The 17,890-nt window shown below is 43.5% G+C and overlaps 1 protein-coding gene across 1 annotated transcript in view; it reads left to right on the top strand.

Annotated features, from left to right (window-relative positions):
* LOC123518928 (homeotic protein empty spiracles-like) overlaps window positions 1–15,002 on the top strand; it is a 48,470-nt gene extending 33,468 nt beyond the window's left edge. Inside the window, exon 3 of the mRNA XM_045279998.1 lies at window positions 12,439–15,002. Coding sequence (XP_045135933.1) covers window positions 12,439–12,678 — 240 coding nt within the window. The 3' untranslated portion in view covers window positions 12,679–15,002. The remainder of the gene's footprint in view (window positions 1–12,438) is intronic.
* Window positions 15,003–17,890: the final 2,888 nt, after the last annotated feature.

Below are 17,890 nucleotides of genomic sequence, written 5' to 3'. Positions count from 1 at the left end.
GATTACGTAAAAAGGGATTCATTAACGTACTGAATTCTGGCGCGGAAAACAATACGATCAAATTCCACAAGAAAAAGATTCATAAATAGGATAACTTTTCTGAAGCATTGTCAAGTTTTATTTCAGGTTTCAATCGTCTGATTTTTCCTTTCATGTCACGTGCATGACGAACTTTTTACAGGATTCTCCGGAACCCTGTCGCGAGGGGAAAGGGTTAGCGTCACCGAAATCTGATCCTCCATCTAGCTCTTTCACTTCTGAATCTTGCCATGACCATTGATACCATCCAATGAACATTAATCGGTAAATGAGCTCCATCGGTGACATCATACTGGCTGATAATTCTCATGACCTAACCATCCATTATTTAAATATCGCATAGAAAAGTTGAATAACCCAACACAGGTTCAAAATATTAGCGATCAGTATTAATAACATCGCATTCAATAATCAGGTGACTTACGTGATCGTTATGCATGTTCATTACTGTTTCCCTAACACTCACCTGGTTTCGAGTAACACCTCCAGACATCATGCCACGCCTTTCATCCATGACGAGTACCAGTGCATAGGAGCAGCCACCCTCTTGAGACCTATTTCCTTTTTTCATGTTAATCTTTGGTGGTCTTTCTTTCTCGTAGGTGTGTGTGTGTGTGTGTGTGTGTGTGTGTGTGTGTGTGTGTGTGTGTGTGTGTGTGTGTGTGTGTGTGTGTGTGTGTGTGTGTGTGTGTGTGTGTGTGTGTGTGTGTGTGTGTGTTTGTGCCGTCGTCGTTAGAGGTGTAAGGTTTCCTCTGAGTCGCCGTCTCCATGTACCCGCCCACCAGTACCTGAGTTCAGAGAAGAGCTGCAACGCACAGCCACGCACACGCCAGGTTTTCGCGTGTCCACAAAGAGATCTGGGCGTTGCGTGTGGTTCCCGGTGTGTATTAGATGTGTTTGTGGCTCTTTTTTTCAAGTTGCTGTTCCTAGTTAGTCAGGTAAGGGGAATGTGAACCCCCCTCGGAAGTTTTCTTTATAATTATGCGTGAGTGACAGTGGAGGGCCACGCACCGCGCCGCCTTGTGCTCCGTCCAGTGCTCGTCTGCCACTAGCGTTGAACTTTGATTTCCTAATTAATTCCAGGAAGGAAAAACGTCTGAATTAGCAATAAAAGCAAACTTTTATGTGTAATAAAAGCGAGACGTAATTGAAGAGGTAGTAATTTTCTGTAACAAAAGAAAGAACTGTTTTCGTCGCAGATTTGAGCGTCAGAGCAGAACGACTAAGCAATTTAATAGTTGTAAACTCACTCTTGCCTCCCTTTACTTCTCCTAGCAGCAGGACACTCCGACAGCTGCTTAATGGAGGTAATCAGTGACTTAAGTTTCACTAAATTCGTAGCTTCAGGCTGTTCCTTCAGTGGTTGGCCAACGTTTAGTCAGCGTGACGGTGTCAGATATTCTCCTGTTGGGCATTAGAGTGATATTTTAATTTTATCTGTAGATCTCTCACTACTACTCGTTTTATATTGTGTTTTTTGCCTAGCTAAAAGACTTTTTGTAGCCAGTATTTATATCTCAGCAAGTTGTAAAAATATTTACCACGGAGGAGCATCGAAGCAAGATTAGCCATCAGGAACTCCTCGGGGGTAAAACAGGCAACTTAAAACACAGTCACCCACCATAGAGCTTGTTTATTTACCAGATCGCTTCACCCATATATATAGGCGCTGATTGACCTGAGGACACTTCCACTATGCTTAGGTTCCTCCTCCTGTGTCTTTAGCATCCTCAGTCTTCACCTCTGCGGCATTTGATCTCAGTGTTGTGCCCCAGAAAATCAGTGAGTCACTCAGCATACAGGTGGTAATGACGTGCAGAGAGCTTCGCTGTTTGTCTCCAGAAATAATTTGCTGGTTTCATTATTTATATGTTCCGCTTCCTCTGTTATTTCTTGTCATTTGTAAAAGTATATTCGACGTGCGTTCAAGGCAGCACGTGTCGCTTACTGTCACACATTCCTCGCTCAAAACAACGAGAAATTTAATAACTGAAGGTTAAAAGAAGCCTTCAAATTAAACTGGAATTCCGGTTTGTGTCCGCGTGGGAGGCTTTCTCACATTACTCTTTATTGGTGCTAAGAGCTTTCTTTCTTTGTTCTTTTTTTACTTTTTTCTTTTTGACATACAGTGTATGTGTTATTCTTGCCAGGCGTGTTCTTCTTACTTGCTTCTGACTTACTTGATGACCCGGTGACCTAGGTCTTGTTTAGAACGCATTTACTAGCAAAATGAGGTGTACATTTATAAGTCAACACCCACCCAACGACACATATACCTGTTAAATACGGTATGAAGAAACATAAACTATATACATCTTGAGCCGTCCTTACCTAAGCTAGGACACAGACAATCCAAGCATCTATCAGTGTACCTCACTAGCCCACAAATAAAATTGTCATGTAAGTTATAAATATTGACAAATTCATCCCTATGCTTGATACTTTGCTCTATAATTCCATAATGGTTTCTACGCACATATTTTGTCTTTCCTTGCCTTTGTGTGTCTTTTACTATATTCATTTTTTTTTTCTTTCTCTCTCTTCTTCTTGCATATGTCAGTCTTCACAGTTCATGTACCTTTAGTCTTACCCTCCTGCATTCTTCCTGGCCTCTCCCTCACCCTGTTTGTGCTTCTGTTCCTCCGTCACAGCCGTCAGTCCCCGCCCTGCTCCCTCCCTCCCTCGCTTCCTCCTTCCATCGTCAGCGTGTCATTACCCCCGGGGGCGACGCTCCTGCAGTTTTAATCCTGTCACCTTTCCCTGGTTATTTTTCGCTAAGTAGAGGGAGAGAGCGGTATCGTATTGAGGCGGACGGGGAGGAAGGGAGGCATGACGGAAGGGAGGAGCAGATGGCAGGGGTGAAGTGGAGTGAGGTGGCGTGTGTGGGCGGTTTAGTGAAGTTTCTTGATACTGGTTTTCTTTTTTTTTTTCTTTTCTTTTTTTTCCTTCTTTACTGATTCATTTTCTATGCTGTAACTAACAAGTTTATTTTTAAGCTTTACATTTACTTGGTGATAACAGAATAAGGAAAATTTTATTAATCAATGATTAGAGAGAGAGAGAGAGAGAGAGAGAGAGAGAGAGAGAGAGAGAGATTGAACATACCATCTAAATATGTATAACCAGTACATTTGAATATCGATTAGTAGCATAACATTATCCTTGAAAAAAAAAAAGAAATTCAAGTATGTAAAAATATAACCACCTTTCCTGCAGACTTAATGGACACCCCGGTATTCTCACTGGCAAACACACAAGAATACGTAGCTTTCTTCCTACAGTCACTCTCTCAGACGTTGTGTTATGCAGTGCCTGACAGCGCACAGGCAGACATTTATGTTACGATGTGTGAAAAGCTAATTAAGCTCAAAGTCATTAGTTTCAAGTTGTGGTAGAATGCTTAAGCAGGTGCGCGTATAAAGGTAAAAATTAAGATAACCTGGTTTTAATTGTTTCTACTATGCACCAAAATTAAGCACTTAAATGTAATGGATGGACAACTACAGAGAGAGAGAGAGAGAGAGAGAGAGAGAGAGAGAGAGAGAGAGAGAGAGAGAGAGAGAGAGAGAGAGAGAGAGAGAGAGAAACAAACAAACAGGGTGTTCGCAACATTACCACCACACCACCACCAACCACCACCGTCACCACCTCCTCCTGCTCCTTTCCCAGGGGTGAGCGCTCCCTTCAAAGTGTCCCCCAGATTCCCCTCTCCGTCTCCTCGGATCTCCTCCTGCCTCCTCCCCACACGTGCTCCGCGGACGTGACTCACCCGACGTGTCTAATCCTCCGAAATAGACACTGTTACATCACCTTCATTACACAACACTCGCGATGTTTAACCAGCTGTTGTGTTTTAAATTCGCACTACTCACGGACGAGTCTGTAATTGGAATAGTAAAGTGTAGATATTTTCGTCTTAATTGAGGTGAGATACGAGTTTGCAAAAAGTGACACCACGATTACATTAATTTAGAAAGTCATTATGGTGATGGATGGTCGGCACTCACGAGGCCACTGCCGTATCTCAGGTAAATTGCACCTTTTTGGTCCTCGTGTATGGACTCTTTTCCCTCCGGCCGCACGAGGCGCATGATACACTGTCCATTACCTTGACGGATTACCGGCGAATTACTCACACGGAAGGAGTGGGAAGACTTCACTTCACACACACACACACACACACACACACACACACACACACACACACACACACACACACACACACACACACACACACACACACACACACATTGACTGTTGAAGCAGCAGTTATCGTTCTGGCAAATACACACATACATATATTCAGCCTTGACCTCGAGTTATATTTGTCATCTGAGTTCGATATTCCATGTAGGTACTGACCCTTGCCACCGCTTCCTCCTCCTCTTCTTTTCTTTGTTCTTCTTCACACTCATGTAGTTTCTCAAAGTCCGCTACAAAACATACAAATGGGGACAGAATATTTCATACATCTGTTACAGGTGTATGAATAATTAGTATTTCTATAGGCTGTATTTTCTTTTATATTCTTGCAGTACTTTTTTGATAAAGCTACTATTTCTTTGCAGTGATTTTATCAAACATTCCGTAGCCACATGAGTTCTGTGGCTATAAAGGGGTTGCATAATTCGTTTTCATTCAGATATCAGCAATTCTCTTCATGCAAGCGTCCTGGCAGGCACACTCCTCGGTCTGAACTACTTATCTCATCTTCTGATCTTATTCTCTGTCAGCTCTTCCTTCTTTTTGTCACTCATAGGTTGCCACTCTGTCACTATATCAGCGTGTAACCATCGAGTCTCTCCATGCAAGCGTCCCGGCTTGCACCCTCCTCCTCCTCCTAACACTTTTCGGCCTTGTCAATCAATCTATTCCCTTATGATCGTCCCCGCGGTCTCCTCCACTTACACTGATACAAGTCAATGAATAGGATCAGGTTTCAGGGAGCGTGCCACGTGCTCATATAGCCGGAGGTGGCGTTCACGGATGACGTAGATAACAAGTCTATTCAGTGTGAGGGAGCCGTGGTTACTAATCAAGCTTCTGGCGACTCAGTAGTACAGCGTAATGGTTAGAAAGGATTGACTGAGCTGTGTTGGTCTAGACACATCAAGCCTTTGGAACCCGATTTCGTCTCTTCGGATCGTTGATGAGTTTTGCAGCCAGAATGAAGTTAAGGAAACCCTAATTAATTTGGTTTAAGAGTCATATTTTTATAATGCACTAATCAACATTGGTACTCGATTGTATGAAAGCTATCCTTGAACATATATAAGAAGTCCTCCACCATGCGTCGGAATATTGTAACGTTTCATTTCGACGTCATAGTGAGTGACAAAGCATAGCTTTGGGTCTGTTAAGCTTTCTTCCCTGACCTTTTTCCTCCTCCCATTTTTCCTCATCCAGATATACGTATGATGCAAATGCTTCAGACAGGTAGCTCTTCATAGTTTTTTGTAGATGTTGTTCTTTTGTTTCCTGGGATACGGGGGTCACGCCTGTCGGCGCAGGTCACTCCAGGTATCCGTCACGCGGCCCCACGTGCAGCGATGCCACGTGATGACCCCCTACGTGGCGCCCACACTGTAGTTAGAGCTTCGTCCCCGCCATTAGCATGCCCCGTAATTGTTACATACACGGCGACACGGCCAGTAATCGACCCCGTCTTATCCTCACGACGTTATTTTCATAATATAAAGTAGACGGCGTTCCCGTAGCTCAGCGGGATAATGATTTAATTTAATATTATATCTTTCAATTCTTGCCAATGAAAATGTCAGAGGAGGAGCCAGTTTACAGCTTAATCAGCGGTGTTCTGTTACCGGCTGCATGTTATACGTGTCCGGCACGGAAGAGAGGTGTTCATCGCCGCTGAGTTATGCGCGCCGCCCGGCAATATTCAACATAAACCCAGTAATTAATGAAGTTAGGAGTAATTACCCGAGGCGAGTGTCTCGTGACGCGCTGCTCGCCGTCCACCAAGAGCAGTCCGTCCCTGGCGGGTACGTGAGGTGCGGGGAGGCCAGGAGGAGGTGTAGGAGGAAGAGGAGGCATGTTGATGGTTGGCTTCTCCTGGTGGTGGCAGGTCAGGAATATACATCTCCTCCTAGCCACAAAGAAATGCTCTGCCTCATGATAAAAAGAATATTTTTTAAAGGAAATAAAACAGCAAGCAGGAAGTCTCATGTAAGTTAACAGGTAGTTATGCAGGGGCCTCAGACAATAACAACAAGCTTAATTCCCCTCATTCAATTATATGAGTGCTCCGAAAAAAATGTTAAAATGAGATAAAAATGTAAAGAAGCTCACCTGGAAGACCGGAGACACGGAAGATTCCCTTGTTTGGAAGAAAGCGTCGGGCGACGGAGTAGCGCCAAGTCTCGGCCTTCATAGTTTAAGAATGTTGGCTTAAGGTCTTAACAGCGGAGGACCACGTCATGATTAAGCCCTAACAGCGCCGTGATGGAGCCTCCGCCGTCCCTTCTGTCTCACTACAACATTTTCCCTCAGACGTAAGATGATATTACAGCCTCAACAAGCTGATAACCGAGCCCTCGCCTATAATTAGCTTGCATAATCACCTGCTTGTCCGAATAGCCCCAAGTTGATGCCGGGGCGTCTCGAAAAGCGACACAGCGAAACGGAAAAGACCTGGAGGCCGCGGTGGGTCATCGCGAGAGATGATTTGACAGCAGAGGAGGACTTAGACTTCCTCTCAAGGACGTGGGGATCTTAATACAACGTCCTAATCTGGAGGGAGTTTTGAGGTCCTGAGGAGATCGACCTACATTATCTCTCATTAGTTTCCAGCAGTCAAGAGTTAATTGAGCTGTGCTTCTTTAAATTTCAGGAGCGCAGAGATGTTATTAAGAGAAGGTTGTGGGCGAGGGCAAGGCTGGTGAAGGAAGGGAGGAAAAGAGGGGAGTAAATGACTGTATTAGCCAACACTGCTGTGACTTGTAGCTTCCTTCTTCACTCCTAACGTTTGGTGCCGCCCCTGCCAGACCCATGAAGGAGATGGATTTATAATACGCCACGAAAACACACTACATTACTATAACCTTTGAAGCATCTATACGTCTTAAGGCAACTCATTCCTCGAGTCGCTCTCACACATATCGAGGTTATCATGTACTGGCTGGGAGAGGTGAGGCAGCTGGCTACATGAGCACCTTAAGTCCTTAATCTATTTAGTTTGTACAGCGAGAAACACACGAGCCCGGAGCGTCCACACCCCCGCAGAAAGGGAAGAAAAAAGCTGGAGTAGAGTGTGTATCAACGAGGAGAGTAATAACAGGTTGGCTGCGGGGAGTCTGACGTGTTAATCTAGTCGGGAGGCTGTCTAGGGCACGCAGGGGGGGCGACAAGAGGGGCGGCCGAGGGAAGGAGGAAGAAAGGGGAAGGATGGAGGGAGGAGAGGCAAAAAGGCGGCCAGACCATGATATATCAATGCTAAGGAGCCTCCTAGTATCACAAATCATGATCATGAGGTTAAAATATTTGTTTGGTCTGAGAATAATGTTGTTTGTTCACGAAGTTCACCTGAGACCTTACGTAATGTGTTGTAAGTCAGGTGAGGCTGAGTCCGTGTATCACCGGCGGGCACTCTCCCTTAGCCTCCCTCAGTCCTTTGCTTCCCACAGTTTGGTCTATATCCTGGTGATTTTTATATAAGACAGCGAGGTTAGTGTGAGAAACAGTTACTCATTGTTATTAACATTTAGGGATGGAGAAAGAGTAGAAAGACTAGTAGACTTTCATACACACAAAGAGTATGTAAAGGAAACACCAGAAGAAGAAAACTCGCACATACACAGAAGAGAGAGAGAGAGAGAGAGAGAGAGAGAGAGAGAGAGAGAGAGAGAGAAGAAACTACTCATATCTTCAAAGAGGAAGAATAATGGGATAAGAGAAGAGGAGGAAATAGAAGAGGATTATGAAACATGCATTGGAAGAATAAGAGGACAAGTACAGCAGATGCAGATACAGGAAACAGAGGGTGAATGTGGTACTTTTTTTTCTCTATGTACCGCTGAACACTTGGTCGTCCATTGTGGTCCCGGCAGTGCACGCGTTGCCCTCGTTTACTCCTCTATCAGTGGTGTGTGCAAAACATCCGTCGGCGTGTTTGATTGTCGGCGTGTGCATGTGTGTGTAGCGCGGAACAGCGAGGGGTGACAGGCAATAAGAGAAGCTATTTACGCCGTCTTTGTGTGTATATGTGTGTGTGTGTGTGTGTGTGTGTGTGTGTGTGTGTGTGTGTGTGTGTGTGTGTGTGTGTGTGTGTGTGTGTGTGTGTGTGTGTGTGTGTGTGTGTGTGTGTGTGTGTGTGTGTGTGTGTGTGTGTGTGTGTGTGTGTGTGTGTGTGTGTGTGTGTGTGTGTGTGTGTGTGTGTGTGTGTGTGTGTGTGTGTGTGTGTGTGTGTGTGTGTGTGTGTGTGTGTGTGTGTGTGTGTGTGTGTGTGTGTGTGTGTGTGTGTGTGTGTGTGTGTGTGTGTGTGTGTGTGTGTGTGTGTGTGTGTGTGTGTGTGTGTGTGTGTGTGTGTGTGTGTGTGTGTGTGCGTGTGTGTGTGTGTGTGTGTGTGTGTGTGTTAGGTATTGTGTATCGGTCTGTCTTTCCATTAATTCACCTACCTGTCTGTATTTTTTTTTTTTTGTGTGTATCTGCACTCTCTCTCTCTCTCTCTCTCTCTCTCTCTCTCTCTCTCTCTCTCTCTCTCTCTCTCTCTCTCTCTCTCTCTCTCTCTCTCTCTCATGATAGATTATGACAAAAAAAGATCGCATAAATGGAGATCTAAGGAAAAATCATAAGATATTCATTTCTAGTCATTTTTCTTCATGAATGTCACAATTTTATTTTTGTGTGTACAGAAATGTCGCCTTCCACACACTATTATCTTTCTCTGTTTCTTTCCTTTTCTCAAACTACCACGAATCATTGAGACGTGAGGGGAAGTAGAAGGCGATTATCTCTCTCTCTCTCTCTCTCTCTCTCTCTCTCTCTCTCTCTCTCTCTCTCTCTCTCTCTCTCTCTCTCTCTCTCTCTCTCCTGTATCTATTTATCTATCTATCTATCAATCTATCTATTTATATTTATCTTTCCACCTATCTATCTGTTTATCTATCTCGATCTTTCTTTTCCCTTATATCTCTCTCTCTCTCTCCCTTTTCACTCCCTCTACCCCCTCTAGCTCCCTCTCTCCGTCCAGTCGGCCAGGCCCTCTGGTGGTCGTAATGGACACTTGCTATTGACTGAACTTGATAAATGCCAACTTGTGTGTCTCCATTATTGATATTTATCGTTTCCTTCTTCGAGCCGGTGATGACTGGGCTGGTGGTGGTGGTGGTGGTGATTGTAGTAATGATGATGATGGGGGTGCCGATGGGGGTGATGGTCGTGTTAGTGGTGGTCATTGTGACGATGTTGGTGGTGATGGTGATTGTGGTAGTGGTGATGGTGATAGCAATTGTTTTGATAATGAAAGTTTGTGACTCGTGTGTTAGTTGTGATGGTGATGACTGATGGTGGTGTGGGTGATGATAGTTACTGACATGTGTTGGTTAGAGCAGTGTGGTCGTGATGATGATGGTGATGACTAAGGTAGTGATGATAATGGCAATGAGTTAGGAATCTTTGACTGGACAGGCCTGGAATAGATGGAAAAAACGGGAGGAGGATAAAAAAGAAATGAGTAAGGAAAGTAGAGGAAGGCTTTCATCATTGAGTAGAATCACAGTTGGTTTTCCATGATAATAATGATGATAATGATGATGATAATGAAGATACAGTACAAAGCCATCATAACAATCAATAATTTAGACTCACTATAATCCTCGTAATAACTGTAATAAACCTCTATCAGTCTAGTATACCTTTTAATTCATTCCATCTCCTTCTTTACTTAATTAGACACTACATACATATTCATCCTCACCCTCACCTCACTCTCATCACTCACCTTAGCTTCACCCACACTCGGTTAACCACATGACACTTCCTTCAATCAGTCCTTCGCTGCACGAACCAACTGGTTGCGCGTGGCTGTGGTGTGGTGTTCAAGGGGCATTACACACTTGTTCGCCGTGGTAATGATACGCGTGGATTTAACTCAAAACTAAGATTGAGAACTTCTAATTGCATGTCACGTCAGGAGAAGATTATGCTCGAAAATTTGAAGAGAAAGTAATGAATCGGAATGAAGGATTGGATCGTACACGTAATAGTTGCTTGTTGAGTTCGTAAATTAAGTTATATCCTGTTTGAGAGCTCACGAGGTTTAAGAAAGTAATAATATTTGAAGGTTCACAAAATTAGTATACGGTACATGTAATAGTTACGGTGAGTTATATCTTCATGGTGTTTTTCCTGAGTGTTGTGAAACTTTGAATCAAATTCTAAAACGCGTTTGGCCGCACCTCCCCTATGTTCATATGTTTCTGATTGAAATTACACGGTTTTTCAAAGGCATTTTTATAATATTAATAACACATCAACAAGATTTCTACATTATTAACAGAAGAAACATTCTTTAAAATCCTGTTGATTATCACTGTAGCCTTTGATAATAGTCATGGTGTGAAAATAAAGCATTCCTAAATATCATCCTTTGAACGAAGCAATGTTTGTGTTATCCTGTTTCCGGTCCAGGTTTCTTTCAGGCGGTACATACAAGATTACTGACGGGACCTTGATGTGGTGATGTCAGTGAGAAGACGAAATACCCGTGATTGCTATGTCAGTCAAAACAAAGTGTTTCCTCCCTTTGTACCTCAGAATTGTATATGTATACTGTTTACTTATATATCTAACGTACTGTCATGTGTGTATTTGTAAAAGCTTCCATGCTTGTTATGTATTTATAACCGTACCACCATTTCATATGCGCTGATGGAGATGGAGGTGATAACAGGAACAGAACAGACGAGAAAATAAACAGCTTAAAACTATATTGTTGTTGGTAATAATGATGATGATGATGATGATGACGATGACAGGAAGATAACAATAGAGAAAGCAAATTACTGAAAGCGCCCTAAAGATTATAGTGATAATGTTGATGATAGACATAGAATAGAGAAAATAACATGCTGAAAGGGTACTGATGGTGGTGATGCTGAAGACTGGCATAGAACAAAGAAGTATGCTAGCTGCTGAAAGTCAGGAAAGGACATGTAGCAAAGGTGTCCGTACAAGGAGTGTGAAGACGAGGAGCAAGGCAGCGGGGCACGAGCAGCCATCCTCGCAGCCACGGGAGAGAAAGTGACCCGGAATACATAATGCATCGCTCCCAGGCAGCCGTCCTGAGCAGGAAATCGGCCATGTATGATCATTACTGTAATATATTTCTCCTCGGCAGCCACTTTCCATTTCGAGATTTTGCGGCGAATAATATTTCAAGGAGTCAAGGCGTGTGGGTATGAGGTTTTGGGTCACTTTTACTGATCTCTCGCATCAGAGCATGAAGGAAACGAGTCTCTTTTCATGTGTATATTCCTCCGAGTCCCTTTTTCCTGAACCGCAAAGGGAACATAAATTATTTACGAGACATTTGCTGTCGAGATACAGTGAGAAAAAAACTATAGTAACATCATTCATCGCAAGGAAGGCTCGCATCCTTCAGAGCCTGATTCGATACCACGCAAGAAGTAGATGACACTGAGACAGACCCGTGAGACTCAAAGCAAGGGTGTCCCAGGAAGACCACCAAGACCTGTCACTGGTATGATGTGCAGCGAGGCAGTTGCGAGGAGGAACGACTGACGACATCCGGGAGGCAGGAAAGGTGAGGAGGTAGTGACAGGTAGCAGAAGCGGCAGCGGATATGAGACCAAACAGGAAAACCATCGTGGCCCATTTGCGATTGGTGTGGGAGTGGACCACCCGCGTTTTTATGGTACACTACACGGCTGGTAAAGTCTTGTGGGTGTTTTTGTTACACTTTCAGGTGAACGTGCGGTCTAGGAGCACACTGCAAGGTCGGCAGGGTTTTACGAGCGTTTTTTATCCCTTCCTCGGAGACATTCAGGGTACATTTTCATAATCTGATTGGCATTTTTCTACGTTTTATGGGGTAATTGGTATTTATGTGTATTATTAGAAATCGTTGCATTGTTGGTCACTTATATGGTACGATTTTAAGAGCCCCATGGAGGGTTTCCGAATATTTACTGAACTTGATTAGAAAATTTGTCTTTTTCTTAAAGCTCATTTCAGTCTTACAGGTTTTCTTAACATATACCATTACGTAATCTCTCCATTATATTTTTTTTTCATTCTTTCATTTTTACTTTTCTCTCTTTTCTGGCAAGATGAAAATTTTCTAGTATTTTTCATAGGATGGATGTTTTTTTTTTTTTTTTGTATCTATCATTTTATTTAGTGTCTCTCTTCTTGTTGCAGGTGAAAGTGTGGTTCCAAAACCGGCGGACGAAGCACAAGCGTGTCCAGCAGGAGGAGGAACAGCAATCCGGCGGCAGCTCCAAGAAGGACGGCACCAGAGAGGACACGGACGGCAGCAAGAGTGACTCCACCAAGGCTGAGGACAAAGACGACCTCTCTATGATCGAATACGACGAGGACGACGTGATGAGCGACGAAGACTGCGATCCCCGAGGGCAGGAGAGCAGCGCGCAGACCTAGGGTGACCCTGACCTGTGCTGTGACTTATGACTATTTAGTCTGTGAGGCGACACGTGAAAGAAAACCAGGAAACATTTTCTCACTTACCCTGCAAGAGAGAGAGAGCGCAGAAACAATGAAAACGGAACATGAACTGTGTGGCAATGCCATTAAGACGGCAAATAAATGGATCGAGTTATCTCAACATTAGCATAAGGAACAGGAGTGTGTTGCTGAAACAAAAAGTCCATTCAGCCCAGACCACGATATGAGGAAGTAGAAACAGTGTATGAAAAATTAAAGGAAGGAGAGAGAGAGAGAGAGAGAGAGAGAGAGAGAGAGAGAGAGAGAGAGAGAGAGAGAGAGAGAGAGAGAGAGAGAGAATAGCCTTGGAAGTGTAGTGTTAGACAGCAGTTGGGCACTTCTCCCCTGACACTTCCTTGGCACTTCCCTAGTACTTCCCTTCGGTCACACGTTCGAAGGCATGTAAACAGTACCTATGTTATAAAGAGAGAGAGAGAGAGAGAGAGAGAGAGAGAGAGAGAGAGAGAGAGAGAGAGAGAGAGAGAGAGAGAGAGAGAGAGAGAGAGAGAGAGAGAGAGAGAGAGAGAGAGAGAGAGAGAGAGAGAGAGAGAGAGAGAGAGAGAGAGAGAGAGAGAGAGAAGTCGTCCACCGTGGGATCGTGGGAAAGTACTTGAAGTTAACTGATTTCGATGTGGAAGTAACACATGAATTAAGTGTAATCACCAGGTGTCCCTCGCCACAGGTGCGAAGGGTTAAAGGATCCTGTATTGGGTGGCGCGGACAGGTGTGCCGAGACAGGTGTTGTGATGCCCCTCGATCACAGCACCGCACGGCAATGTAACGCGAAAGAGGGTCGTTAGTCATCTTAATTCCCTCCCCTTTCACCTTATTGACTTAGCCTGCTATGTATATGTAATCTTGGAAACTTTATACGTAATTTAATACTGTATATACATTTACCGTTTAAGTGCATACAGACCGAAGTTAGTTTCATGTTCATAAGAGAGGAGAGGAAAAAAGATAAAATTCCTCATATTTGCAACATGACTGTACTCGTATCATCCGTAACATTTTCATCCGCTGATTGTGTTATTACGGTAATTAGCGTGCATGAATTAGAGGGTCTGTCAAATTTAATGAGAGTCCAGCGTTGTGTGCTGACTCGCAGTGAAATTAATTACACGTAGCCATGTACTAGTAGGAGAACGAAAAATTCTTATGTAGCGAATGTGTTTAGTGCTTAGACGGTCGTTCCCTCATTTTTATTTTTATTTTTCAACGCCTCGATTGCGTCTGTCCTGCTAACTCCCCCTATTCGTCTGTCCGCTTCTGCCTAATGTTCTCCGTCCGTCAGGTTCTGTTGGGGACCCGTGTTGCATTCCCTCAGTATGTTAGCTGTTTACTACTACAACTACTACGAGTACTTCTTCCATTCGGTGTTCTCTTCCTCACCACTTGCCCTTGTGAGCGTTAGTGCCTCGTCAGGGGAATTGTCCGGGTGGTGTGTGGGTGGCTGACTTATATAGAGACGCGCTACACAATATTCCTAGTTTCTCTTCCAAAGTAGCTGTAATTTGTGTTACGTTCGTGTTTGGCTTAATTTTCTTTGTTCAGTGGCGGTTCTTACACCTTCCTATGCAACATTACGTCCCTTTTGTTCAAACTTAAGATTATTCATACAACATACACATTGTTGGTTTGGTGTTTAAGGGAATGGTGCAGTTCATGTATAATTTGCTGTTGCACGTGGACTGCCATGTTCTAGGAGTACGTTGACCTAATTGGTGACCTCTACTAGTGATCTTCAATGTGTTTTGATTATTGTTACCTACGAATGATTCATGTGCATGTGCCATAAATTATCTGTACATGAATCTTTTTAATCCACTTTCCCCTGGCTCGATTGCCAAATAAACACACACACACACACACACACACACACACATACTTATGTTGATATCTCTGCAGAAGGTCACTTGTGTTTTTGTATGCGTGTGTGATTTACGTCCTTTTCTATGTGACACCCTATATCAACACACAAACCAAACTTTCCTTAAGCGTCCTCCATGTGGTCCTCCTCCTCCTCCTCCTCCTTATACTCCTACTCCACATCTTCCTCCTCCTCCTCCTCCTCCTCCTCCTCCTCCTCGTCCTTTTGTCTCCTCAGCTTGGCGTTATTACCGTCCCCCAAACCTTGACAAGACGCAGAGGAAGAAGCTGTTGTGTAATAAGGTTTTTCGTTTTATATTTGTGCCAAGGACTGACTTCCTTTGGCGTGTATAAAATGTAAAATTCTCCTGTAAATAAAAGAAGAAAGTATATCTTGTTCCTAATAGCTAGTGTGTGTGTGTGTGTGTGTGTGTGTGTGCCTGGAACGGAAGCTATTGGCACTTACTTCACTGGTCTACGTAAGGTAAGCAAGAAGGTCAAAGTAATAAAGAGAATGTTTTGTATATATTAATTCTCCCTTTAGTGACTGACTCTCCTGAACCATTAACTGCGTCCGTCTCTCTCTCTCTCTCTCTCTCTCTCTCTCTCTCTCTCAACAATGTAATCACTCGTATCATTGCCGCAAGTCACTACGTCGCATATCATCTGGGATGCGATTAGTTTAGCTCATTATCCGCCCTGATTTTTTCCCCCCGCATTATCTGAAGCGCCTCTCGATCCGGCAAAATAAGGTTCTAGAAATAATCCTCCGACGTAAATATTGTTGGTGATTACATATTGATGAGGCAGAGACGTACGCAGGCGCCGGATGAGATGGTAGGGCGAGCAACAACAAATAAATGAGAGTGCGCTGGCCTGGTGTAGTATAAATGTAGGCACGAATATTAAAACGATCGTAAGACACCTAATTGGATGAGTAAAACATGAACTGTCACTCGGTATTAAATGAAGCAAGGTAGTAGTGGTAGTGGTCTTGGTGATGGTGATGGTGGTGGTGGGGATGAGTCCATGCCAGATGCCACCATTTAATCTTCAACTACCTTAGTATTTTGCTCTTAATTTTCTTTCCCAAGTAAATCTTTACGTACTTGTGGTTTTACTATACTAAGAACATTTGCAATGAACTGACAATTCACATACGCTAGAGGAAAGGCTACGCACAGTGTTCAATGATTTTCTCTATATATCTTAAAGTCTTTTCTTGCAATATAGATATATTATATAAAGAATTAAACATTTCCTACACTACATCATAACATATCACTATAGTCCTATAGTGATATGCTATGTAGTACAAGATGAATAAGTAAGTACAAATAGGTTGTGATTATTCATAAAGTTTTTAGTTATGAGTAATTTGAAAGTATCTAACATATAATGATTCAAATTCCGCGGGTTCTGTCGAGTATCTACGTAGCATCAACAAATCCCAGAGCGCATGTGCCTAATCATTACTGCGGAGACGTGACCGAAGAGGAACGTGCGCCACCGCCTCTCCCACTCCTGACAATCTCCCTTCCTTGCCGTACTGCTGCAGGTATGTATATGGTTAAGAGGTAATGAAACAAAAATAACCCAAGTATCCTGAAGCCACCATAGAATGAGTATTATATTACGTTTATATGCACCATGCATGCTTACTCATTGTCATGCCAACGTAATCAACATTTTTTTCTGTTATCACTTAGCTTTTTCGTCACTTCCAAGTATTTGATTGTTTACTCCCTGGGTATGGATCCAGGACAGTGTGTGTGGTAGTACAAATATTCGTCGTAGTCTCGCTGGCGTCCCCAAGATGGTGGCGGGAACGAAGGTTATCTGTTTGGTAGTATGTTGCTGAACTGCCATGCCATAGTTGCTCGCCTCCCTTGTGTAATTCACGAGTTTTTAGGAAAATGCGCGTGATTACCATTAACTCAAACAGCGTGTGTTAGATGTCCGAGGAAAATATAAAAAAATTCTGAGAAGTTATGGTATCTACATAGCACAAAATTCCCTCCCTCCTTCCCGTTCTCTCCCTCACTCCTCCCCTCCCTCCATTGTCATTATAGTATCTGTAGTAATTAAAGCTCTTAAGCAGTAATTACATAGACACTGATACGGGCATTGTTCTTCATCATGGGGCTGGACAGGTGCTAATCCAGAGCTGTAAATACGCAGTAATGCACTCGAGCTGACTTGACCCCGACTCTTGCCAGAGCTCGAAACGTTCGGAACACTTAGCTTGCGAATTAACCCTTTTTTGAAGCAACAATTAGGGTGTGGTAGTGACGACTGCGTGTGAGTGGATGAGTGGGCGGGATGAGTGAAGAGTGATGACTCCATGAAGTGTTGATAAAAGGATAAAGATGAGAAAAAGAAAAATCGTAAATCATCGACTGCTGCCACCACCGTGAGTGTCTCGTTGTGTGCAGGTGACGCCGGGAAATTATTTACGAAGGTTTGGCAGCTGTGAAGGAGTGGCGGTTCGACTCAGCAGTTTGCAGCGCTATTAAGTGGACGATGTTTCATTTTTCTGTCTCTCTTCACATTGTCACGTGCTTTCCAGGTCTGCCTCGTGACGCCCTTTGATGCATGGTGACTGGTGGTGCGGGGATGAGACGTTCATATTACGAGTACTACGTCTCGTGTTCTCACTTTAGATCGAATTTAAGGTATCAAAATACAAACAAAAAAAAAAAAAATTCTAGTGTGTGACTGTTTTAATATGTTATTTTGGTATATATTTGGAAAGCTGTAAAAGAGAGAGAGAGAGAGAGAGAGAGAGTGTGTGTGTGTGTGTGTGTGTGTGTGTGTGTGTGTGTGTGCGCTGGTTTCACATGTACACACACCTACAACATACTACAACACTTCTTTGCTATAAACTCCGCAACACAACCGCACAACACACTATATACTTTAATACTTTCTTTCCCTGCGAAGCTTACATATTTTCACCTCTCATTCCTTCTAGTTTTATTCTTGACGACACGTTCTTATTTTCTCTTACTCCCTTCTTACCTTTCCTTTAGCCCTTCCCCCTTCTTTCCTCCCTCCGTTATTAACAGAGTCATAAGCAATAAGAGAGAATAAGTGAGCCCGTTTAAGCTTCTAATTTTAGGGGGTCCGGAGTTATGCACGGAGGGGACGGCGTCTTGATTACCTCGTGTGATGCTCTCATTAGTGTTTACCTGTCGGGGGGGTGAGGGTGGCGAGAAAGGGGAGCAGGTGATGTCTTAACTTTGCACGCCCTTACTTAGCCCAGCTTCCTCCGTGATCG

This window comes from Portunus trituberculatus, chromosome 44 (genome assembly GCF_017591435.1).
Source record: "Portunus trituberculatus isolate SZX2019 chromosome 44, ASM1759143v1, whole genome shotgun sequence".
In the NCBI taxonomy this organism is placed as follows: domain Eukaryota; kingdom Metazoa; phylum Arthropoda; class Malacostraca; order Decapoda; family Portunidae; genus Portunus; species Portunus trituberculatus.
Note: the sequence above shows the minus strand (reverse complement) of the source record. Positions and strands in the feature narration are given on the sequence as shown.